Source organism: Ahaetulla prasina, chromosome 7 (genome assembly GCF_028640845.1).
Source record: "Ahaetulla prasina isolate Xishuangbanna chromosome 7, ASM2864084v1, whole genome shotgun sequence".
In the NCBI taxonomy this organism is placed as follows: Eukaryota; Metazoa; Chordata; class Lepidosauria; order Squamata; family Colubridae; genus Ahaetulla; species Ahaetulla prasina.
In genome coordinates, this window is record NC_080545.1 from 101,242,828 (window position 1) to 101,266,759 (window position 23,932).

At 47.7% G+C, this 23,932-nt stretch overlaps 1 protein-coding gene across 1 annotated transcript in view; it reads right to left on the minus strand.

The window, feature by feature from the left end:
* Positions 1-23,932, minus strand: part of KCP (kielin cysteine rich BMP regulator) — a 65,067-nt gene that overhangs the window by 35,654 nt on the left and 5,481 nt on the right. Inside the window, exons 2-16 of the mRNA XM_058191710.1 lie at positions 22,052-22,608; positions 20,276-20,348; positions 17,407-17,675; positions 15,015-15,198; positions 14,562-14,629; positions 14,259-14,429; positions 12,316-12,412; positions 10,973-11,052; positions 9,814-9,907; positions 9,520-9,602; positions 5,803-5,896; positions 3,753-3,832; positions 3,566-3,659; positions 2,072-2,157; positions 761-854 (exon numbers count right to left, since the gene is read on the minus strand). Coding sequence (XP_058047693.1) covers positions 761-854; positions 2,072-2,157; positions 3,566-3,659; positions 3,753-3,832; positions 5,803-5,896; positions 9,520-9,602; positions 9,814-9,907; positions 10,973-11,052; positions 12,316-12,412; positions 14,259-14,429; positions 14,562-14,629; positions 15,015-15,198; positions 17,407-17,675; positions 20,276-20,348; positions 22,052-22,608 — 2,124 coding nt within the window. The remainder of the gene's footprint in view (positions 1-760; positions 855-2,071; positions 2,158-3,565; positions 3,660-3,752; positions 3,833-5,802; positions 5,897-9,519; positions 9,603-9,813; positions 9,908-10,972; positions 11,053-12,315; positions 12,413-14,258; positions 14,430-14,561; positions 14,630-15,014; positions 15,199-17,406; positions 17,676-20,275; positions 20,349-22,051; positions 22,609-23,932) is intronic.

Consider the following 23,932-nt stretch of genomic DNA (forward strand, 5'->3'; position numbering starts at 1 on the left):
CAACAGTTTGCTCACGCCAGCTGCATTTGCATGACAACCTAAGCCACAAATCGTAGTTTATTCTCCCCACTAGGAGCTAAATCCAAACCAAAACTACTATTTTGAGCTCCCTTTTTAATTAACAAATCTTGAATCAAAAATTCAGATAGTCCTCGACTTACGACCACAATTGAGCCCCAAATTCCCATTGCTAAGCGAGATATTTGTTAAGTGCATTTCCCCCCCATTTTAGGACGTCTCTTGCCAGAGTTGTTAAATGAATCCCTGCGGTTCTTAAGTTAGTAACCTGGTTGTTAAGTGAATCTAGCTTCCCCGTTGACTTTTAGTCGGTCAGAAGGTTGCAAAAGGGGGATCACGTGACCCCTCTGGACATGGCAACCGTCATAAATACGAGCCAGTTGCCAAGCATCCCAATTTTGATCGTTTGACCACGGGAATGGTGTAACTGTCGTGTGAAAAACGGTCGTAAGTCGCTTTTTTCAGTGCCGTTATAATTTTGGACGGTCACTACACGAACTGTTGTAAGCTGAGGACTACCTGTAATATGAAAGGGATTGAGTAGCCCTTTGGGGTTCATCAACCCATTCCAGGTGCCCTGGAGATGACTCAAACAAGCGAGCCAAGTTGCGTGCTGCAAACTTCCATGACGTCACCAGTCCAATCTGAGCTGGTGGGGTCCACTCAGCTCCACGTGGGGAAATGAGCAGCCAAGTGGACAAGGGGTCTTTCTCCCCATCCCCAGTTCTTCTTCGATGGTCACCTGTGCACACTGGACAGCAACGTTTGGGGTCTCGGAGGGGCCGGGCACATGGCGTTGGGGGGCAGAGTTCTTCCTGGCATCGGACGTGCCCATCCTGAATGAAGGAAAGAAAGAGGAGTGAATTTCTCAGCCGCTTAGCAAATTCAAGAGGAGTGGGCTTCAACCCCCAGAATTCCCCAGCCAGCTCAGGGCCTCTGGTGGCTCAACAGACTAATGCAGTCTGTTATTAACACAGCTGCTTGCAATTACTGCAGGTTCGAGTCCCACCAGGTCCAAGGTTGACTCAGCCTTCCATCCTTTATAAGGTAGGTAAAATGAGGACCCAGATTGTTGGGGGCAATAAAAGTTGACTTTGTATATAATATACAAATGGATGAAGACTATTGCTTAACATAGTGTAAGCCGCCCTGAGTCTTCGGAGAAGGGCGGGATATAAATTCAAATAAAATAAAAAAATAAAATAAAATAAATAAATAAAGTGACTTCAGGATGGGTAGACTTCAAAAAAATAATAATATTGAGACTCTGGAAAAAGTGCAGAGAAGAGCAACAAAGATGATTTTAGGGGAATGGAGGCTAAAACATACGAAGAACGGTTGCAGGAATTGGAGATGTCTAGTTTAATGAAAAGAAGGACCAGGGGAGACATGATAGCAGCGTCCCAGTATTTCAGAAACTGCCCAAAAGAAGAGCTTGGGGGGGTCAACCTATTTCTCCAAAGCCCCTGAAGGCAGGACAAGAAACAATGGATGGAAATTGATAATTAAGGAGAGAAACAACCTGGAATTAAGGAGAAACTTCCAGACAGTGAGAACAATTAACCAGTGGGACAGCTTGCCACCAGAAGTTGTGGGTGCTTCATTCCTGGAGGTTTTTAAGAAGAGACTGGTCTCAATGGAATGGGGTTTTGTACTTGAGCAGCGGATTGGACTAGAAGACCTCCAAAGTCCCTTTTAACTCTGTTATTCTTAGATAGTTCAAATAGAATAGAGAGGACCTCAGAGGTCTTCTAGTCCAGCCCCCTGCTGAAGCAGGAGAACCTCTACCATTTCAGACAAGTGGCTGTCCAATCTCTTCTTAAAAGCTTCCAGTGATGACGCACCCACAACTTCTGGTGGCATGCTGTTCCACTGGTCAATTGTTCTCACCGATAGGAAGTTTCTTCTTAATTCCAGGTTGGTTAGTTTCCATCCACTGCTTCTTGTCCTGGGTTCTGGTGCTTCGGAAAATAAGTTGTATTATTGAATTCTGAGTTCTGGCCTCAGGATTCGGCCCTCTCGCCTGGGCCATCACCCATCATCCCCTACTCACCAAGCATTGGCATTGCAAGCAGGGGCCTCCCACGGCAGGTGAGAACATCTCTCTGTCCTGGTACAACTGTCCTTCAAATTCACAGACTCGCAAAGGAGATTCAGGAAAGGAAAAGAGAACCTCAGATGGTGTGCGTCAAACTTTTGTCTCCTTGGTGTAACCTCGGAGTAATTTTAAGACAAGGGCTTTCCCCACCTCCTAGCTCTCCACCTGACCATTTCTACACCTGCGATGGGCAGACGGGTAAAGAGATTTTCCTCAGATAGAAAACTATGTGGAAAAAGTCCTCAGACTTATGACTGTAATGTAATCTAGACCAGGGGTCTCCAACCTTGGCAACTTTAAGCCTGGCAGACTTCAACTCCCAGAATTCTCCGCCAGGCTTAAAGTTGCCAAGGTTGGAGACCCCTGGTCTAGAGGTTACAGTTTCAAGTTGTGATCGTTGTACAGCCAGCTATTGTGTGAGTGAACCAGTTTTAAGACCTGGTTTTTGTGTGGCGGTTGTTAAGTGAACCTGCAGTCATTAAACAGACCCCATTGTTTGCTATGGGGAGTTTTTGCCGGATGATAGAGGTAAATATTTTGGCAAAAAATACGTCATAAATTGCGGTTGCGTGAATATAAATATGAGCCGGTCATTGAGTGCCCAAAATGCAGTCACATGACTGTGGGGGGGAGGTGGGGGCGTCCGTCGGAACTTTGAATCCAGGTTATAAGTAGCTGAGGGAGGTTTGTCATAACTTTGTATGGTCATTAACTGACTGGCCTTAAGTCGAGGACTACCTGTAGTAAGGTAATCCTCTGGTAGATACTGATATATAAAATTATATATATATATAATTTTATTTTTAAATATACATGAATATTGAATACATGAACAGTTTGTCATCTGGGTATCGTTAGTTTTGATACAAGATGATAATGATAATATCGATAATATTAGTTACATTAATCATACTCACATAATTATAATAATATTATAAATATTAAAATTAAACTAACATGTTAATATTTGCTCCACCATGTATATAATGCTTTATGATTTAATTATTATTTTTTTAATACACAATACTAATAACCATAGTAGTATTATCTCAGTGTACATAATAAAATCATCTTTCAACTTCTGAGATCTACTCCTACATATTAATTTTAAAATATTGTATAGGAAAGTTTGCATAATATTATTTCCCACCCCTCTCTGGTTTCTACCTCTATTCTAATTCTTAATAGAACAAATCTGGTATTAGTAGGTGTTCTATTTCTATCCGACATCTCTTGCCCGTTTTAATATTTCAATTCTTATTGATTTTTTGGCATGTTTCCCAGGGGAAATTTTGGCATTTGGGATCTCCATGCGTCGTTCATATTTGATCTAAATATTTCCTCTGTCTCTACATCTACCTCTCACCCTCAATACACCTATCAGTGCCTCCAGGAAGCCAGTCCTGGTGGGGGGGGGGAACCTGCTGGTGTGGGCAGGGAGCAACTCACCATCACAAGTGGGGCAACACTCCCCTGGGCGCTGGCCAGGATGGCTGCAGTGAGCAGGTGGGCAGCTCAACTGTCTGCAAGAGATCTCGCCAGCCTGTGGGGGCAAGCAGGTCACTGAGTGGGGTGGCTGTGTGCCCACCCGGGATAGACTCAGCCCCCACCCACCCAGCCAGCCAAGCAGACTCACCACACAACGGCAGCGTTTGCAGGGGTCTGGGCTCTGCACGGTGTGGCCGCTGAGATACTCGCGTCCTTCCCAAAGGCAGCCTGCAGGTGGGGTGGGGGGGCGACACACAGATTGCGAAAGTTCTACCCTGCCAAAGCTGGCCAGGCTCCTTTAGAAGCTGCCAGCAGGGGGCAGCAGAGCTCTGTTGGCAGATTTCTGCACCCCCCCCACCCCTCAAGGGGACGGAGGCTTCCCAATGCGCTGCTGATGGGGGACGATGGGGTTTGGAGTGCTAGGCGCCATTGCTTTCTCTCTCCTTGATTTGAGACGGGAAGGGAGACTATGGGGGAATTGGCTGGACCAGCTCCAGAATATTTCCTGGTCCAGGAAATATACCCAGAGAGAAGCAAGCTAGAAATAAGGAGAAATTTCCTGAGAATGAGAACAATTGATCGGTGGAACTCCTTGCCACCAGACGTTGTGGGTGCTCCAATGACTGGAGGCTTTTAAGAAGAGACTGGAGCGCCATCTGTCTGAAGTGGTATGCTTGAGCAGGGGGTTGGACTAGAGGACCTCCAAGGTCCCTTCCAATCCATTCTATGATTCTGTTATTCAATCAACCCTCCCTGCCAAGGATGAGGCAGGCAGTGAAGGGAATCAAGATGGCAGGAGTTTAAAAGCCCTCCACCCTTTCGGAGTGGATCGCAGGGCAGCACACCCGTCAAAAATAAAGCTTTGGAGCTTTCGTTGCATAAAGAGGCTTTCGTTGCCATCTTGACTTTTTTGACCTACAGGGATGGTCCATATACGGGCTAAAATTATTCCTGCGAAATCAGGTGCCTGGAAGAGGGTCAAGGAACGGAGGCCCAAAGCGTTTTGTAATCTGCACCCCTTGTTCCATGAGGTCATCGTGGTTTGTCTGGGACGCCGATTCCCTCCTTCTCTCCGATGATGTCACTGCGGTTTATCTGGGATGCCTGGCTTCCCTTTCTGCCCAATGGCATCATCGTGGCTTGTCTGGGATGCAGAGCCCCCCCCATTCTGCCCAATGGCATCATCGTGGCTTGTCTGGGATGCAGAGCCCCCCCCATTCTGCCCAATGGCATCATCGTGGCTTGTCTGGGATGCAGAGCCCCCCCCCCATTCTGCTCAATGGCATCATCGTGGCTTGTCTGGGATGCAGAGCCCCCCCCCCATTCTGCTCAATGGCATCATCGTGGCTTGTCTGGGATGCAGAGCCCCCATTCTGCCCAATGGCATCATCGTGGCTTGTCTGGGATGCAGAGCCCCCATTCTGCCCAATGGCATCATCGTGGCTTGTCTGGGATGCAGAGCCCCCTTCTGCCCAATGACATCATTGTGGCTTGTCTGGGAGGCAGAGCCACCCCATTCTGCCCAATGGCATCATCGTAGTTTGTCTGGGATGCAGAGCCCCCCATTCTGCCCAATGGCATCATCGTGGCTTCTCTGGGATGCAGAGCCCTCCCATTCTGCCCAATGGCATCATCGTGGCTTCTCTGGGATGCAGAGCCCCCATTCTGCCCAATGGCATCATCGTGCTTGTCTGGGATGCAGAGCCCCCCATTCTGCCCAATGGCATCATCGCGGCTTGTCTGGGATGCAGAGCCCCCCATTCTGCCCAATGGCATCATCGTAGTTTGTCTGGGATGCAGAGCCCCCCATTCTGCCCAATGGCATCATCGTGGCTTGTCTGGGATGCAGAGCCCTCCCATTCTGCCCAATGGCATCATCGTGGCTTGTCTGGGATGCAGAGCCCTCCCATTCTGCCCAATGGCATCATCGTGGCTTGTCTGGGATGCAGAGCCCCCATTCTGCCCAATGGCATCATCGTGGCTTGTCTGGGATGCAGAGCCCCCCCTTCTGCCCAATGACATCATCGTGGCTTGTCTGGGAGGCAGAGCCCCCCCCATTCTGCCCAATGGTATCATCGTGGCTTGTCTGGGATGCAGAGCCCCCCCTCCCATTCTGCCCAATGGCATCATCGTGGCTTTTCTGGGATGCCTAGCGGCCCCCCCCACGACCGGTCCAGAGCCCTCCCTCCAAGACTCACCATCACAGATGGGGCAGCAGGTCCCCGGCCGAGGGCGGGCAGGGTGGCGGCACAGACTGGCGCACTGCCTCCGCTGGCAGATGGCGTTGCCCTCCTGCAGCAGAAGGGGAGAGAAGGGGGTTCCGTGTAAAAGGAGGGACTTCTGGGAGGGGGATTCCTGCAGCTCCCCCCTCCCCAGATTTAAAGAGGCCACTGGAGCTTCCTTGCTCCCGAAGCCAAAGAGATGCGAGTTGCGGGCACAATCGGCCATGGAGGGAAAAAAATGCCCCTGTAAAATTCATCGAATTTTGTCCTTGACTCGGAAGACGGTCAAAAAAGTCAAGATGGAGCCTGGAGTGGCACGTCAAGAAACTCCACTTGTTTCGGGGTTTTTTTTTTTCATTTACAGACTGTCATTGGGACCTGTCACTCAGCCCTTAAGGGGAGTGCTTAAATCTGGCCCGGGAGGCCAGCCTGAAAATATACATATATATATATAAAAAACCACCCTGCGGTGCCTCCATCAACCAAAACAGTCTCTCTCTCTCTCTCTGTGTGTGTGTGTGTCTGTGTGTGTCCAACCCCTGCACGACCCATTTCCAGCCTCCCTGAAAACATTTTTGGCCTCTGCCGTTTTTGGTCGGCACAGAGCTTCTGGAAGCCAGGGACTATTATGGAAAGAAAAAAAGAAAAGAAAAGAAAAGAAAAAAAGAAAAAAAAGGAAAAAAAAAAAGAAAGGTAGTGTTCTTGGACCAACACTCTTCATACTATACATAAATGATCTCTGTGACCTCATCTCAAGTTATTGTGTTCTCTTTGCTGATGATGTCAAACTATTTAATACCACTAATAATACTTCTACCCTTCAAGAAGACCTCGACTTCATTTCTGATTGGTCTAAAACTTGGCAACTCCAAATCTCTACCAGCAAATGCTCAGTCTTACATACTGGAAAAAAGAACCCTAACATCAAGTACAAACTTGATGGACATTACCTAACTGACGACCCCCCACCCCGTTAAAGACCTTGGAGTTCTCATATCAAATGACCTAAATGCCAAAGCCCACTGCAACTACATAGCAAAAAAGGCCCTAAGAGTTGTAAACATAATTTGTTTACAGCTTCTTTTCTAAAAACTCTACACTACTAACTAGAGCATACAAAACATTTGCCAGACCTATTCTTGAATACAGCTCATCCATCTGGAACCCACACCACATCTCTGATATAAATACAATAGAACGCGTCCAGAAATATTTTACTAGAAGAGTTCTTCGCTCCTCCGAAAACAACAAAATACAGACTTGAAATCCTGGGATTAGAAAACTTACAACTCCATCAACTTCGACATGACCTGTGTTTAACACACAAAATCATCTATTGCAATATCCTTCCTGTAAAAGACTACTTCAGCTTCAATCGCAATATTACAAGAGCAAAAAATAGATTCAAGCTAAATGTCAACCGCTTCAAACTTGATTGCAGAAAATATGACTTCTGTAACAGAGTTGTTAACGCTTGGAACTCACTACCTGACTCCATAGTCTCTACTCAAAATCGCAAAATCTTCAACCAAAAACTGTCTACTATTGACCTCACCCCATTCCTGAGAGGACTATAAGGGGCGTGCATAAGAGCACAAAAGTGCCTACTGTTCCTGTCCTATTGTTCCCTTCATCATATCCAATAATATAGTTGATGCATAATTTGAATTATATATATATATATTTTCTTTAAGATATGCTGTTTTATCTATGACATTTATTTGTGTATATTGTTGTGACAAAAAGAAATAAAAATAATAAAAAAAACAGAGAAAAAGTGCATCTTGAGCCTGGGTCAAACACCCACCGTGACCACGCCCCCCCTCCACCCCCCCCCCCGGCCCTCCGAGGTCAAACATAATCCTGATGTGGCCCTCAATGAAATCGAGTTTGAGGCCCCTGCTCTCAAAGGATGCAAAGGACCAGCTGCCTGCAAGGAGTATCAATCCTTCCATTCAGCCAGAACTGAGGAAGCTTCTTGGATGAGAAGCGAAACGTCTTCAACGAAAAAAACCAGAAAGTCCAGTTGTCTCTTGAAAAAAAAAAATCACCCTTTGGGGCAATCCTGATACGGAGGACTGAGAATCTCCATAGATATCATGCTAGGACCATGAGGGCAAACCCATCTCTCCCCACTTATGCCTGTATGACTGTAACTCTGTTGCTGGGAATCCTTATGATTTATATTGATATTGATTGTTTCCTGATTGCTTAGTTGTACCCTATGACTATCATGAAGTGTTAAATTTGTACCCTATGACCATCATTAAGTGTTGCAAGTGTTGTATCTTGATGAAGGTATCTTTTCTTTTATGTACACTGAGAGCATCTGCACCAAAGACAAATTCCTTGTGTGTCCAATCACACTTGGCCAATAAAAAATTCTATTCTATTCTATTCTATTCTATTCTATTCTATTCTATTCTATTCTATTCTATTCTATTCTATCCCAATTCCCAATTCCCAATTCCAATTCCAATTCTTATTCTATCCTATCCTATTCTATTCTCCATTCTATTATATTCTATTAACATTCTATTCTATTCCCATTCCCATTCCCATTTCCATTCCCATTCCCAATTCCCTATTCTTATTCTTATTCTTATTCTTATTCTATCCTATCCTATTGTCCATTCCATTCTATTCTATTCTATTCTATTCTATTCTATTCTATTCTATTCTATTCTATTCTATTCTATTTATTTATTTTGTCACAACAGTATATATAAGCATAAGCATAAAAGTAACTATATAATATATAAGCATATATATATATAAGCATAAGCATGCAATAACTATATTCATTGGATATAACGAAAGAAAACAATAGGACAGGAACGGTAGGCTCGCTTGTGCTCTTATGCACGTCCCTTATAGTCCTCTCAGGAATGGGGTGAGGTCAATAGTAGAAAGTTTTTGGTTAAAGCTTTGGGGATTTTGAGAAGAGACCACAGAGTCAGGTAGTGTGTTCCAAGTATTTACAACTCTGCTACTGAAGTCATATTTTCTGCAATCAAGATTGGAGCGGTTAACATTAAGTTTAAATCTATTGTGTGCTCGTGTATTGCTGCAATTGAAGCTGAAATAGTCTTTGACAGGAAGGACATTGCAATTTCTATTCTATTCTATTCTATTCTATTCTATTCTATTCTATTCTATTCTATTCCATAGACAGCAGGCAGAGCCCTTTCTGCAGGCACACGAGCCGTCGCCTAGCTCAGCTCTACCATGCACGCGCCTCCCGCCGGCAAGCTGATTTTTGGGATGCGCGGGGACTGGAGGGCTGCATGCGAGAGATGCATATGCATGCGCAGTGGGCAGGGGAAGTACGGGGGGGGGGTTGCAACGCCCCCACCCCATGCAGCTAGTTTTTAGGCCCTGGAGGCTGCAGGAAGGTCTACTAGGCCCAAAATGGAGGTGGGGGGCGGTCGCATGCGCATGTGCAGAGGGAACTTGGGGGTGTCGCTTGTGCGTGCACAGGGAGAGCGAGGGGGCATTGTGCACGCATGCGCTGTGGGGGCCACAATGCATTATGGGTGCTGGCACGCGCACATGCTGTTGTGTGTGTGTGTGTGTGCTTTTGGCACCCGACGTTAGCCAACGCTGTGCGAGGACCTTCAGGGACCCGATCCCAGAATTTCTGATGAAGGTTTGAAAGCGACAGGTGGACAGCCGGCCACTTCCGGGACTCACCTGGCACTTACATCTGAGGCAGGGGTCCGTGGGAGGCGTCCACTCTTCCCCGTCTTCGTGCCTGGTGGTTCCATTCACACAACCTGCGTCGTAGAGGAGGGAGGGAGGGAGGACTGAATGCGGGGAAGCCCAGCCGGTGGTCAGAAAAAGGCATTCAGCACCTTGACTTACAACGGTTCGCTTAGTGACCGTTCGAAGTTAAAACGGCACTGAAAAAAAGGGACTTGTGAGGCCGTCCGCAGGCCACCTGGGTCCCGAGGGGAGAGAAATCTAACAGAGCCATGAAAGACTCACTCTGGCATCGAGGGCAACATTCTCCGGGCACTTTCTCTGGATTGGGACAGTCCAGCTCTGGGCAAGGAATCTGGGAGCAGAGAAGTTTTCCATCCTGTGGGAAAAGAAGGAGGGAAGGAAGGAAGGAAAGAGAAAGAGAAAAAAAGACAAAAAGAAAGAAAGAAAAAAAGAAAAAAGAAAGAAAGAAAGAAAGAAAGGAGACAGAGTGAAAGAGAGAGAGGAAGGAAGGAAGGAAGGAAGAAAGGAAAGAGAAAGAAAGACAAAGACAGAGAAAGAAAGAAAGAAAGAAAGAAAGAAAGGAGAGAGAGGGAAAGGAAGGAAGGAAGGAGGGAAGGAAGGAAGGAAAGAGAAAGAGAAAGAAAGACAAACAGAAACAGAGAAAGGAAGGAAGAAAGGAAGGAAGGAAGGAGAGAGAGAGAGAGGGAAAGGAAGGAAGGAGGGAAGAAAGGAAGGAAAGAGAAACAGAAAGAAAGACAGAGAAACAGAAAGAAAGAAAGAAAGATAGGAGATAGAGAGTGAAAGAGAGAGAGAAAGGAAGGAAGGAAAGAGAAAAAGACAAAGACAAAGAAAGAAAGAAAGGGAAAAAAAGAAAAAGAAAGAAAGAAAGTAAGAAAGAAGAGAGAGAGAGAGGAAGGAAGGAAGGAAGGAAGGGTGGGTGGGTGAGACGTCTTATTTTGAGGAGTGCAATTAGAAATCCTCCATCAAACCCTTTATTTTATTTCCTTAAATAAGAAATAAATATTTATGCACCAAAAACCTTTATATAGCTTACATCGAACTCTGGGCAGCTCCCAAGCAACGATTAAAACAACATCCATAATCAAACAACATCGCAGATGCATCTATTTGGAATCATCAACATTATATTTTCTTCTACGCTTAAACTGAAATCGGATTTGGTTGATCCTGTTCACCTGATGAATTATTTTATAGTGTGACACACATTAAAAAAAACAACAACAGCCGGAGCTCTGATCGCATCATCAAGGACGGCATGTTGAATGTTTTGACCACCCTGCGCAGGCACTCCCGAGTTTGGGGAAACTTACCCACATCTGCACGGGCCCCACGCCCTATAGGCTGCCCCCTTTCCCATTGCAGAGTTGCGCAGCCCTGAAGCCCAAAACCCTTCCTCCCCCCACCCCCCCCAGTCACTCACAGAACAGGAGCAGCGCTGGCATCCATCGGCCGAGGTCGCCTCCTGCCCAGGTTCCACCGGGTGGCCATCCAGCTCACAAGCTGCAGAGGGATGAGATCGGAGAACAAAAGGCCCACTTGGAGATAAAGCTTCTTTGTGTGTTTGTGTGTGTGTGTGTATGCCACCTGCAAAACTCCGGATGACCATCAGGTGGCAGAGAAGAGCTACAGAAACCTCCCTCTGTGGTCCTCTGAAGGGGGCTGAGATTCTTGCAATTTAGATCGGGGACCTGACGGGATGGGTTGCCCTGCCCTGCTCCAAGGGGCAAAGGTGGGGCCCAGGAATGCTACCCGATGCTAGCCCATGGGGCAGGAGGATCCCTTCCTTCCCTTCTTTCTTCTTGGAAGTTGGGGAAAGACCAGGATGGGGACAGGCTGGCAGGGAGAAATTCTTATCTATTGGGTCTCTAAGCACTGACCTGAACTTGATGAGACTTGATCAATGAATGAAACAATGATTGAGCCAATCAATCAACAAGCCAATCAATGAATGAATAAATGATTGGACCAATGAATGAATGAATGAATGATTGACTCAATAAATAAATGAATGAATAAATAATTGGACCAATGAATGAATGAATGATTGATTCAATAAATGAATGAATGAATGAATGATTGAATGAATGAACCAATCAATCAATGAAGCATTGAACGATTGACATGATAAAAGAATAAATGATTGATTTATTGAATGAATGAATGAATGAAACAATGATTGAGCCAATTAATCAGCGAGCCAATCAATGAATGAATAAATGATTGGACCAATGAAGAAATGAATGAACGATTGACTCAATGAATGAATGACCCAATCAATCAATGAGGCATTAAACGATTGACATGATAAAAGAATAAATGATTGATTGAATGAATGAATGAATGGATCAATGATTGACCCAATCAATCAATGAGTCAATGAATGATTGACGTGATAAATGAACAAGTGAATGACTCAATGAATGAATGAATCAATCAATCAATCAATGACTGACTCAATGAATTGATGAATGAATGAATCAAAGATTGACCTAATCAATCAATGAGAATCAATGATTGACATGATAAATGAATAAATGAATGACTCAATGAATGACTCAACCAATGAATGATTGAAACAATGAATGAATTCATCAACTGCTGCCCACCCACCATTTTTTAAAGCTCCAGACTGGGTTAAGAAAACACGTTCTGTGTGCGAATTGCCCAAACCCGCCTGTGGGAACACAAATGCAGCTTCAAGCATCAGATTGGACACACAAACACACTCTGCGGCTTTCCCCTGTATTGCGCAAAACCTCTTACCTTTATGGCAGTTGGGGCAGCACTGCCCAGGCGGCGTGTAGCGGTCCTGGCACAAAAGCTGAGGGCATTCGGTCACTTGGCACCGGACTGTGCCTGCCTGGTAAAACAAGATTTATCTAGAGTGGCACCTGGACAGAAAGGAGGAGGTCAGGGCGCTCTTCCCTGGCATCACTGGGTGGAGGACCCAGACTGCGGTGAAATGGGCTGCGGGACTGGCATTTCCAATTCTCACAGTGAGAACAATGTTGTACATTTCCTAGCTGTGCCTTTCCTGGTCGTTGTGATTCCTGCCTTGCTTTGGATTCACACTGTGCCTTGACTTTGGATTGTGCCCCGTGAAACCCTTTTGTACCATGGGTTTAATTTTGCCTGGTGGGTTTATCTTGTTTGGGGAATTTACAAGTATCTCACAACTATCCATTGGCCATTGCTCTGCGGACTAGCCTTGCTCTGCTTTTGGCTGGGACAGTTCCCAGTCATTGGGACAGTTCTGGGTTTTTGATGAAGGGAATTTAGAACAGAACAGAACAACAGAGTTGATAGGGACCTTGGAAATCTTCTAGTCCAACTTCTGGAGGCAAATGGTTCCACTGATTAATTGTTCTCACTGTCAGGAAATTTCTCTTTAGTTCTAAGTTGCTTCTCTCCTTGATCAGTTTCCACCCATTGCTTCTTGTTCTACCCTCAGGTGCTTTGGAGAACAGCCTGACCCTCTTCTTTGGGGCAGCCCCTGAGATATTGGAACACTGCTATCATGTCTCCCCTAGTCCTTCTTTTCATTCAACTAGACATACCGAGTTCCTGCAACTGTTCTTCATATGCTTTAGGTTCCAGTCCCCTAATCCTCTTTGTCGCTCTTCTCTGCACTCTTTCTAGAGTCTCAGCATCTTTTTTACATCGTGGCGACCAAAACTGGATGCAGGATTCCAAGTGCGGCCTTACCAAGGCATTATAAAGTGGTACTAACACTTCACGTGATCTTGATTCTATCCCTCTGTTTATGCAGCCTAGAACTGTGTTGGCTTTTTTAACAGCTGCAGCACCCTGATGGCTCATGTTTAAGTGGTTGTCCACTATTGCTGGGGAATAATAATAAAACCCACTAAATCTGCACACCAGAACAACTAGACACAAGAACAGTTTCTTCCCGAAGGCCATCACTCTGCTAAACAAATAATTCCCTCAACACTGTCAAACAATTTACTAAGTCTGCACTGCTATTAATCTTCTCATTGTTCTCATCACCAATCTCTTTCCACTCATGACTGCATGACTGTAACCTTGTTGCTTGTAACCTTACGATTTATACTGATATTGTTTCCTGATTGCTTATCTGTAGCCTATGACTTTCATTAAGTGTTGTATCATTAAGTGTTAAATTTGTACCCTCTGACTATCATTAAGTGTTGTACCTTATGATTCTTGATGATCTTTTCTTTTATGTACACTGAGAGCATCTGCACCAAGACAAATTCCTTGTGTGTCCAATCACACTTGGCCAATAAAATTCTATTCTATTCTATTCTTATGATTCTTGATGATCTTTTCTTTTATGTATACTGAGAGCGTATGCACCAAGACAAATTCCTTGTGTGTCCAATCACACTTGGCCAATAAAAAATTCTATTCTATTCTATTCTATTCTATTCTATTCTATTCTATTCTATTCTATTCTATCTATCTATCTATCTATCTATCTATCTATCTATCTATCTATCTATCTATCTATCTATCTATCTATCTTCCTTACAGATTTACAGATTAACAGACCCTGCCTACACCATTTCTGACAAATGGCAGTCCAATTTCTTCTTGAAAGCCTCCAGTGATGAAGCTCCCACAACTTCCGAAGGCAAATTACGTGTGTGTGTGTGTGTGTGTGTGTGTGTGTGTGTGTGTGCGCGAGTGAGTGGGACAGCACGGGACCTGCCCCCCCACCTCACCTCACAGGTGCAGTGGGTGCACGGATCCTCCAGGAAGCCATCTCTGTCCTTCAGCAGGTGTCCCTTGTACTTGCAACCCCCACATTCGGGGCAACACCTGTCCTCGGGGGTGGCAGGATGCTGGCAAGGCACGGGGGGACAATCCTCCACTTCACAAGTCACTCTGCCATCCTGGGTGGGTGCAAAGAGACCCGAATTCCATGGGAAGCATTTTTTGCCACCTTTTCCGCCAAGGGAAGGGCACCGTTTTTCCAAATCGGGAAGTTGGCATCCGTACTGGCACACGGCTGCCCACCCGCTCACCTCGCACCGGCATCTCCGACAAGGATCCGGCTTCCAGCTCTCGTCATCTTTCCTGCCGTCGGCGCATCCTGCAGGGAGGACAGGAGGGGGTGGTGGTGGAAGCGCACCTGTTGGATTCCTGCCTGCGGAGAAGCGGTCAAAGGGAGAAGGGCAACAGGGGCCAGGCAGGGCATGGGAGAGAAGAGGAAATGTGCCTCGGGATCGTGGCCCAAGACTTCGAGATCACAAACGTCGATGGCTTGAAGTTTTTGACCTCTTCCAGCCCTTTGGACGCTCCTGACTGGCAGAAATCCAGAAATCCACTCCGTAGATCACGCACTCTTGATTTCTAGATTGATCTTGGCAAGAGGTGAAAGGGAAAACGGTACAATCCCATGCCCCCTGCTTCCCTGGGCCCGATTCCCCCAAAGGGCGCTTGGCACGGTGAGTCTCGAACCCCGGGCATTTCCTCACCCCGGCAGAGCATCCGATTGGGCTGCAGTTGGCACTCGGCCTTGCCCTGCACACACATGCAGGAGGTGCAGGGGTCTTGGTCCCAGGAAGCCCCCTCCTCGTAGTGCCGTCCATCTGCAAAGCAGGTCGCTCGCCGACACTCGCATTGTTCAAGAATCTTCACCCGGCCCAGCAGGTCAGAATTCTGTCGGGGGAGGGGGAGGGGGGTGGAAAGGCAGAGCTGTAGGATCAGGATTGTATGTCAGCACACAATTCGGTCATCCCTCCCTCCGCCGCCCAGAACTAACTATTAAGGTGGTAAGGCTGCTTCTCTACTCTTTTAGGAACAGGTTTCTAGTCCTCATGGTTAAAGAGCACAACCGTGCGCAAGTTCCACGGAGGGACCTTTGTGAAAACAAACAATCGAGGACTTTCAAAACCTTCCTTGCCAATTGCTTTGTGTTTAGTGATCCATGTCGGGTTTCCTCCAGCTCAGGGTGCCTGGGAGCAAAAGCAGAATCACCAGTAGAAGAGAATATTCAGAGTTGAACTGTGGGGTCCTTGGTGGTCTCTGAGCTTGGTGGTTTTTCTTGGAGACATTTCATGACCCAACTAACATTGTCAGTGCCAAAAGGCAATGGGGTTTGGGGAGAGGAGGAGGAGGAGGAGGAGGAGGAGGAGGAGGAGGAGGAGGAGGAGGAGGAGGAGGAGGAGGAGGAGGAGGAGGAGAACAGTGGGGTTGTTGGTGGTCTCTGAGCTTGGTGGTTTTCTTGGAGATATTTCATGACCCAACTAGGGAGCATCATCAGTGCTAGAAGGAAGTGGGGTTCACTCTGTGTTTATATAGGCTTGCTGTTTGAGGGTTTGTGAGCACATCCTTGGAGGCTCTGATTAGGCTCTTTGACTGCTTCTCTGACTTGGTAGCTCCTGGGTTGGGCATGGTTTACTTGATTGTTGGTCTAGTATTAATCTTGGTGTTGATCTGTGTTTATATGGTGTTGCTTGATGATGAAGAGCTGTTTCAGTCTTTCTGTTTCCTTTTTAGCTTTTTGATTGTCTCTTTTGAATGGTTTGTAGCTGTTGTTTATCTCTATGTGCCCAGTGACGACTGATGTGGCTGTTTTTCTAGGAATTTTTTCATGCTTTTGGTCTTGGCTTGATCAAGGAATCACCAGGGGAAGCCACTTGTACATAAACCGAGAGAAACCCCACTCCCTTCTAGCACTGATGATGTTCCCTAGTTTGGTCGTGAAATGTCTGCAAGAAACCAACCAAGCTCAGAGAGCACCAAGGGCCCCATAGTCCTCCTCCTCCACTCAGCAAACCCTACTCCCAAGTGGCTTCAATGACTCTCAAAGAGCGTGGGAACAACCAGATGACTGCAAGGAATATAAAGCCCTCCCTTCCCCACCATTCAGTCAGAATTGAAGAAGCTTCTTAAATGAGAAGCAAAATGTCTTCAAGAAAAAAACAAAGAAAGTCCAATTGTCTTTTGAAAAAGCATCTTTAGTCACCAGAGTTTGAAAACAGGTAGCATTTTTGGACTAAATTGTACTGAATCCGGGATCTCTTGGACTAAACCTTGGACTAAGTTGTTGTGGTCCGCCAACAGCCTGCAGAGCTGGCAGCAGAGTTGGACAGTGAGGAGGTTGGGGAGGAATCTGGGCCAGTCCTGGAGTCTGGGGAAGGCTCGGACAAGGGCTCTGTGTCAGAGGCAGAGAGGGGGGCCGGGCCATCTGGCAGTTATGTGCTGCCTCCGAAGCCTCCGGAATCTGACATCAGCGAGGCAGAAGAACAGCTGGAGCCTGTTCCCAGTGCGCGCATGCGCAGAGCTGCCAGAAAGCAAGAACAATTAAGGGGGGAAAAAAGGGCGACTCGGGAGTAAGGCTTGGCATTGATTGGCCCCTCCCATAAGACATAAAAGAGGAGCAAATGGACGTGAGCCTTTGCAGGAAGCAGTTTGTTCATATAGACGGTTCAAGCTCTGAGAAGTCCTATTTGACTCTGTGCTCCATTTGGCCTTGCAAAACTAATTTGACAATTAGGTCCCTGGCAGCGTTTTAAGGGAGATAAAGGTGGGTGCTTATCAATATTACACTGAACAACTGTGTCAACTCAAGCAGACATCTGTCGGAATCTGCACAGACTGTTTTTGAATCATTATGGGCTGTGAATGACCATAATTCACAGCCGACTCAATAAAAGAGGTTTTTTTGGGACTAAGATTGTGATTTATGCTTTCTCAGGAAGCCCAGGTCAGAACAAAAGTAAGTCCTCTGAGTGGCACTTCTATTTTGATGGGGTCTCACCCTCGGTACTTGGAGGGATGGGTTGCCAGCCTGCTTCCCAGTCAGTCAGCTCTGCTTCCAGAACAACCATTAGAAGGCATCGACTGGTACAGGGCAGTCCTCACCTGTTCCTTAACCATATCCAGCATGGTTCCCAGCCCCTCCACCAGCTCCTCCAGGCTCTGGATCCGGTCTTCCAGGCTGGCCACGCCAGGCCGTGAGGGTCCCAGGGGTGGCAAATCTGGTTGGCTGGGCTCTTGCTGGTAGCGGTGAGTTTCTGCCAGGGCCAACGGTCCAAAAGGTGGCAAGGACTCCAGATCTAGAGAGGGTTCTTCCGGGAGATCAAGATACTGGTCCTCAGAGAGACCGTAGGGCAGAGAGAAGAGGTCCAACTCTGTGGGTCACCAACACAAGAGGTCAGAACTACCTGGCAGAGGTGAGGAGGAATCTCCAGAAGTCCCCGTCCCTCGTTTCCTGGACCCATTAATGGGTGTGTGTGTGTGTTTATTGGGGCAACTCATTCTTTCAGCAGCCCAGGCCAATGAAGGTCAAGTATGGGCTGAAGCTATGCAGTGGAATGTCCAGGAGGGATGTTGGCTGGCAATGCAATATTTTCTTTCAATTTTCCAGGGATGGCCTGCTCATTTAGGCTTTCTGCAGTAAATCGTTCATTTATTTTAGATTTTAATCCTGCCTTTATTGCTTTGGAAGTAACTCAAGCCAACGAGCATCTGTAATATTGTTTCCTTATCCTCTTTTCTCCACAGCAACAACCCTGTGAGGTGGGCTGGGCTTAGAGAGAGGGAGTGGTTGAAAGTCACCCAGCCAGCTCTCGTGCCTAAGGAGGGAGTAGAACTCACTGTCTCCCAGCTTTCATGCCTAAGGTGGAACTAGAACTCACTATCTTCTGGTGATTGGCTGAAAGACACCTAGCTGCCTTGCATGGTTAAGACGGAACTAGAATTCACCGTCTCCTAGTGATTGGCCCAAAGTCACCCGGCCAGCTTTCATGCCTAAGGCGGGACTAGAATTCACCGTCTCCTAGTGATTGGCTAAAGTCACCCGGCCGGCTTTCATGCCTAAGGCGGGACTAGAATTCACCATCTCCTAGTGATTGGCCCAAAGTCACCCGGCCAGCTTTCATGCCTAAGGCGGGACTAGAACTCACCATCTCCTAGTGATTGGCTAAAGTCACCCGGCTGGCTTTCATGCCTAAGGCGGGACTAGAATTCACCATCTCCTAGTGATTGGCTAAAGTCACCCGGCTGGCTTTCATGCCTAAGGCGGGACTAGAATTCACCATCTCCTAGTGATTGGCCGAAAGTCACCCAGTTGGCTTGCATGCCTAAGGTGAGACTAGAACTCACCGTCTCCTAGTGATTGGCTAAAGTCACCCGGCCGGCTTTCATGCCTAAGGCAGAACTAGAACTCAGAGCCTCCTGCTTTCTAAACCAGCACTAATCACCAGGCCAAACCGGCTCTTATGTTAGTGAAACTAACTTCTTGAGAAATTGATTGAGCAACTGTACTGTTTGTCGGATGGAAAAATGTGTATTTGCACTTTTGCACATTTGCGAGGAGTCAGATGGAAGAGCGAAGGGCTGTGCAGCCAGAATCCCCCCCCCACCCCCCACCCACCCCAGCTTCTCCCAGCCAGACGGCCTTTGCGCAATCTGAATCTAATTGATTTCAGCAGAACCAGGCCAGATTATGCAAACCACAACAAAGGGACCCCTTGTGCGAAAGTTGTTCCTCTGCCTGATTTCTTTTGGATGCCTTGTTTTGTTTATTTCCAGCTCAGGATCCTGGATCCCAACCAGAAGATTCCGCCATCAAGGTTCACCCTCGGTGGTCCCCAGGGAGATGGGAAGGAATTGCTCTGGCAGAGAGACCTGGGCTGCTCCAGGGCCACAAAGACCCCTCCCCACAACTCAACCCTTCCACCTGGGCTGCTAGGAGAAAGAGTGCTCTTCCCAGGGAGCCCCTTCTTTGTGGGAAGGGCTGAGAAAAGTGGGGGGGGAGGAGGAGGAGGAGGGGAGGAGATGGAGGAGGGATGGAGGAGGAGGAGGAGAAAGAGGAGAGGAAGGAAAGGAGAAGGGGGAAAGAGAAGAGGAAAGAGAATGATAGAGGAGGAAGATGAGAAGGAGAAGGTGAAGAAGAAGTAGAGGAAAAGTAGAGGGAGAAGAAAAGGAGGAGGAGAAGGGATGGATGAGAAAAAGGAGGAAGGGGAATATCTATCTCTAGCTATCTCGTCTGTCCATCCATCAATCCATCCCTCTATCTATCTATCTATCTATCTATCTATCTATCTATCTATCTATCTATCTATCTATCTATCTATCTGTCTGTCTGTCTGTCTGCTCTCTTTCTCTCTCTCTCTCATCTATCCATCTATTTATCATCTATCTATCTCTTCTCCCCTCCTCCCTCGCTCTCCTCTATATATCTAGGAAATGCAGCAAAAGACCTTGTCGCTTGCCAGAATGATTGACATCCTTACACATCCAGTCCAAAGGTCCACTCTCTACTGTGGCTCAGAACTGGACCAGCCCAAAATGTTCTGCTGGCGTGCCCGTTCCAGAGGGCTCCCTTCCTCCTACCCTCCCTGGCATCGTGCCACCCTGGCACCGGTGGGACTCTCGCCTGCCTCCCCAACAGCTGTTGCCTCCTGTCTGGCGGGAGCCCAGTTGAAGCCCATGGTTCTTAGCAGCCCCTGACAGGGAACATCTGGCCCCCAGCACAGATGTCAGGGGTCTGGCAGGAAGAAAACCTTTCCCACTGCTCCAGAGACTCCTTTGATCTGTGCCTCTCAGCTGCCCCTTCTGACTTGGTCCCAGCTCTGGGTCGGTGGGTGGCCAGGGAAGCAATCTTGCTGAACTGCAACACTAAGCAACTACCTACCCTCTCTCTCACACACACACACACCCCGACACACACCCATACCCCCTGCCAGCCCTGGGAATGCTGATGTGCAATTTGGGTGGAGACCCTTACCCGGCAGGTTCTCACAGTGCCAGGGGCGGTGGGAGAAGCCATGCGGGGAGATCTCGGCCGTCTGCCAGGAGCCCTGCAAAAAATAAAAAAAAATAAAATAAAATAAAACAAGCATCATAATCATAAATGTCTAATGGTTAAGGAATCAGGTTAGAAACCAGGTGATGGTGAGTTTTAGTACCGCCTTAGGCGTGAAAGCTAGCTGGGTGACTTTGGGCCAATCAGCAGGAGACTGGGAGTTCTAGTCCTGCCTTAGCCATGAAAGCCAGCTGGGTGACTTTGGGCCAATCACTGTCACTCAGCCCAGCCCACCTCACAGGGTTGTTGTTGTTGTGGGGAAAATAGGAGAAGGAAGCAGTATTAGTTAAAGCTGGAGGTCCTACATCGTTACAGACAAGTGACTGTCCAGTGCCTCCTTAAAACCCTCCATTGTTGGAGCCCCCACAACTTCTGGTGGCAAGCTGTTCCACTGGTTAATTGTCCTCATTGTTGGGAAGTTTCTCCTTAATTCCTTCTCTCCTTGTTTCGTTTCCATCCCTCGTTTCTTGTCCTGCCTTTAGTGCTTTGGAGAATAATTTGTCCCCCTGTTCTTTGGGGCAGCCCCTCAGATACTGAAAGACTGCTATCATGTCGTCCCCCCCCCGTCCTTCTTTTCTCTAGACTGGCCAAACCCAAATCCTGCAACAATTCTTCATATGTTTTTAGTCTCCATCCCCTTAATCATCCTAGTTGCTGCTCTTCTCTGCATTTTTTCCAAAGTCTCAAGATCTTTTTTGTAATGTGGGGACCAAAACTGGATGCAAGTATTCCAGGTGTGGCCTTATTTGGTCTTTATAGATGACATTAGTTCTTCACATGATCTTGGTTCTCTGCCTCTGTTTGTACAACCCAGGATTATATTAGCATTTTTGGCGGCTGCTGCTGCCCACAGCTGGCTCACGTTTAAAGTGATTGTCCACTAGAATTCCAAGGCGCCCCTCAGAGTTGAGCCAGGTTTCTCCTTATCTGTACTTCACCCTTTGGTTTTTCCTGCCCGGGTGTAAAACTTTGCTTTTCTCCACATTAAATTCCATGTTGTTGGATAGAGACCATTTTTCCCCCAAGTCTGTCATGGTCTTTTCAGATCCTGAGCTTGTCATTCACTTAACAACTGTGCCAATAAAGGTCATAAAATGAGACCAAACTCACTTAACAAATGCCTCCCTTAACAACGTAATTTTTGGGCTCAGCTATGGTTGTAAACCGAGATCTACCTGTATTTCTAACACAGTTAAAGGTAAAGGTAAAGGTTCCCCTCGCATATACGTGCTAGTCGTTCCCGACTCTAGGGGGCGGTGCTCATCTCTGTTTCGAAGCCGAAGAGCCAGCGCTGTCCAAAGACGTCTCCGTGGTCATGTGGCTGGCATGACCCAACACCAAAGGCGCACGGAATGCTGTTACCTTCCCACCAAAGGTGGTCCCTATTTTTTCTACTTGCATTTTTTACGTGCTTTCGAACTGCTAGGTTGGCAGAAGCTGGGACAAGTAACGGGAGCTCACCCCATTATGCGGCACCAGGGATTCGAACCACTGAACCTTTCGATCGACAAGCTCAGCGTCTTACCTACTAAGCCACCGTATAAGTTGGCATTAACCAAGTCCTGCTCGTGGCATGAAGGAACCCAACCGGCCTGGTTAAACAGACTGAGGATTGGGGTTTAAGGATAAGCACAAAGTGGGTTTGTTTGAGAATGTTCTGATGCAGGGCAAAGCTAAGTGCCCTTTGGCTGGACTTACCAGGAACTTGCTGGCTTCATTTCCAGCTAGACTGGCAAAGGTGATTTGCAGGTCGAGGGGCAGCAGGAGGCTGAGCAGGTCCTCCCCGCGGCCGTTCTCAAAGACGAAGGGCTCCTGGCAGTCCACGTAGAGGGAGATGCGCCGTGGCTGCAGGTTGAGGGCCAGCTGCGCCCAGCGGCCGTGGGCGAAAGGGGTGCTTCCGGGAAAGACCAGCGAGGCCGGTTCCATATTATGCACTGCCCGGTAGGCCAGACGGAGCTGGTTCTCCTGGGTGTTGGATGACAGTTGCAAGAGGGGGTGCCCGTCTCGCTTGAAGGCCGCCGGGGAGGTCAGAGAGATGAGGGTCCCCTCTGAGCCGGGGCTCTGACGGGCCACGAAGTGGAAGCCGAGGGCAGCTTGCACCGTGGACAGCAGGTAGACCGAGTAGTCCCAGGGCAGCGTGAGGGCGGGCACCCGCCGGCGGAACTTCCAAGCCGGGATGCCCGGATCGGGGCCCTTGATCTTGCTGACCCCTGGCACCGAGCGGCTGATGTTGAGGGCTTCCAGCAGGTCAAGGACTGTAACGGAAGAGCAAGAGGGTTAGAGGCTGGGTCCCGTCTCGAGAGAGAATTTTGGGTGGGGTGGGATCGAAACAGGGGTGAAATGTAAAATTTGTTACTACCAGCTCTGTGGGCGTGGCTTGGTGGTGGTGGGTAATGTGACTGGGTGAGCGTGGCCAACTTTTTTTTTTTTTTACTTTTAAAAGCGTTTTTTCTACAACCTCTTCGGCTGAAGAGATTATAGAAAAAATGCTTTTAAAAGCCTCTGATGATCAGGCAACTCAGCTGGGATCCCCACAGGAGCCTTTTAAAAGCTTTTTTGTTTACAACCTCTTCGGCTGAAAAGGTTGTAAAAAATGCTTTTAAAAGGCTCTGACGATCCCAGCTGAGCCGCGCGATCATCACAGGTTGTTTTTTTTTACTTTTAAAAGCATTTTTTTTAACTGAAGAAAAAATGCTTTTAAAAGTAAAACAAAAAAAAAACCTCTGATGATCGTACAGCTCAGCTGGGCATGGGGGGGTGGAGGGTGGGCAGGGATTTTTGCTACTGGTTCTCCGAACCACCTACCACCATCGCTACCGTATCAGGCGATCCGGTCTGAACCGGGAGCATTTCACCCCAAGGTTGGAGTTTAGCCCCTGGGAAGTTTACAGACCGGCCCATGCTGTTTGCTGAGCCATAATATGGGTGTGGAGGAGCCATCTCACCCCAGTGGGATTAAGCTGCCCCACTCAGGCCAGCAGAAGAGGCCACGCAGGGACTCTGTCTTTTAAGGAGTTTTGCTAGGGGGTGGGTGTCCAGGAGAAGGGCCTTTTCTGCTCTTCCACTGGATGGCTCTCATGCTTTTGCCCTTCTGGAAGGGGATTAAATCTGGCTTCGCTGGTTGGCTTCAGACGCCGAGTAAACAATGCCCTAATCGAGGAACTATTATGCACGGTCACTCACGCTCTGGTTACGTCTAGGTTGGATTATTGCAATGCTCTCTACATGGGGCTGCCCTTGAGGTGCACCCAGAGGCTACAGTTAGTCCAGAATGAGGCTGCGCGAGTAGTAACGGGAGCCGTTCGTGGCTCCCACGTAACACCACTGCTCCGTAGTCTACACTGGCTTCCTGTGGTTTTTCGGGTGCGCTTCAAGATTTTGGTTACCACCTTTAAAGCGCTCCATGGCTTAGGACCCGGGTACTTACGAGACCGCCTGCTGTTACCTCGTGCCTCCCACCGACCCGTACGCTCACACAGAGAGGGCCTTCTCAGGGTGCCATCCGCCAAACAGTGTCGGCTGGCGGCCCCCAGGGGTAGGGCCTTCTCTGTGGGGGCAGCGACGCTCTGGAATGAACTT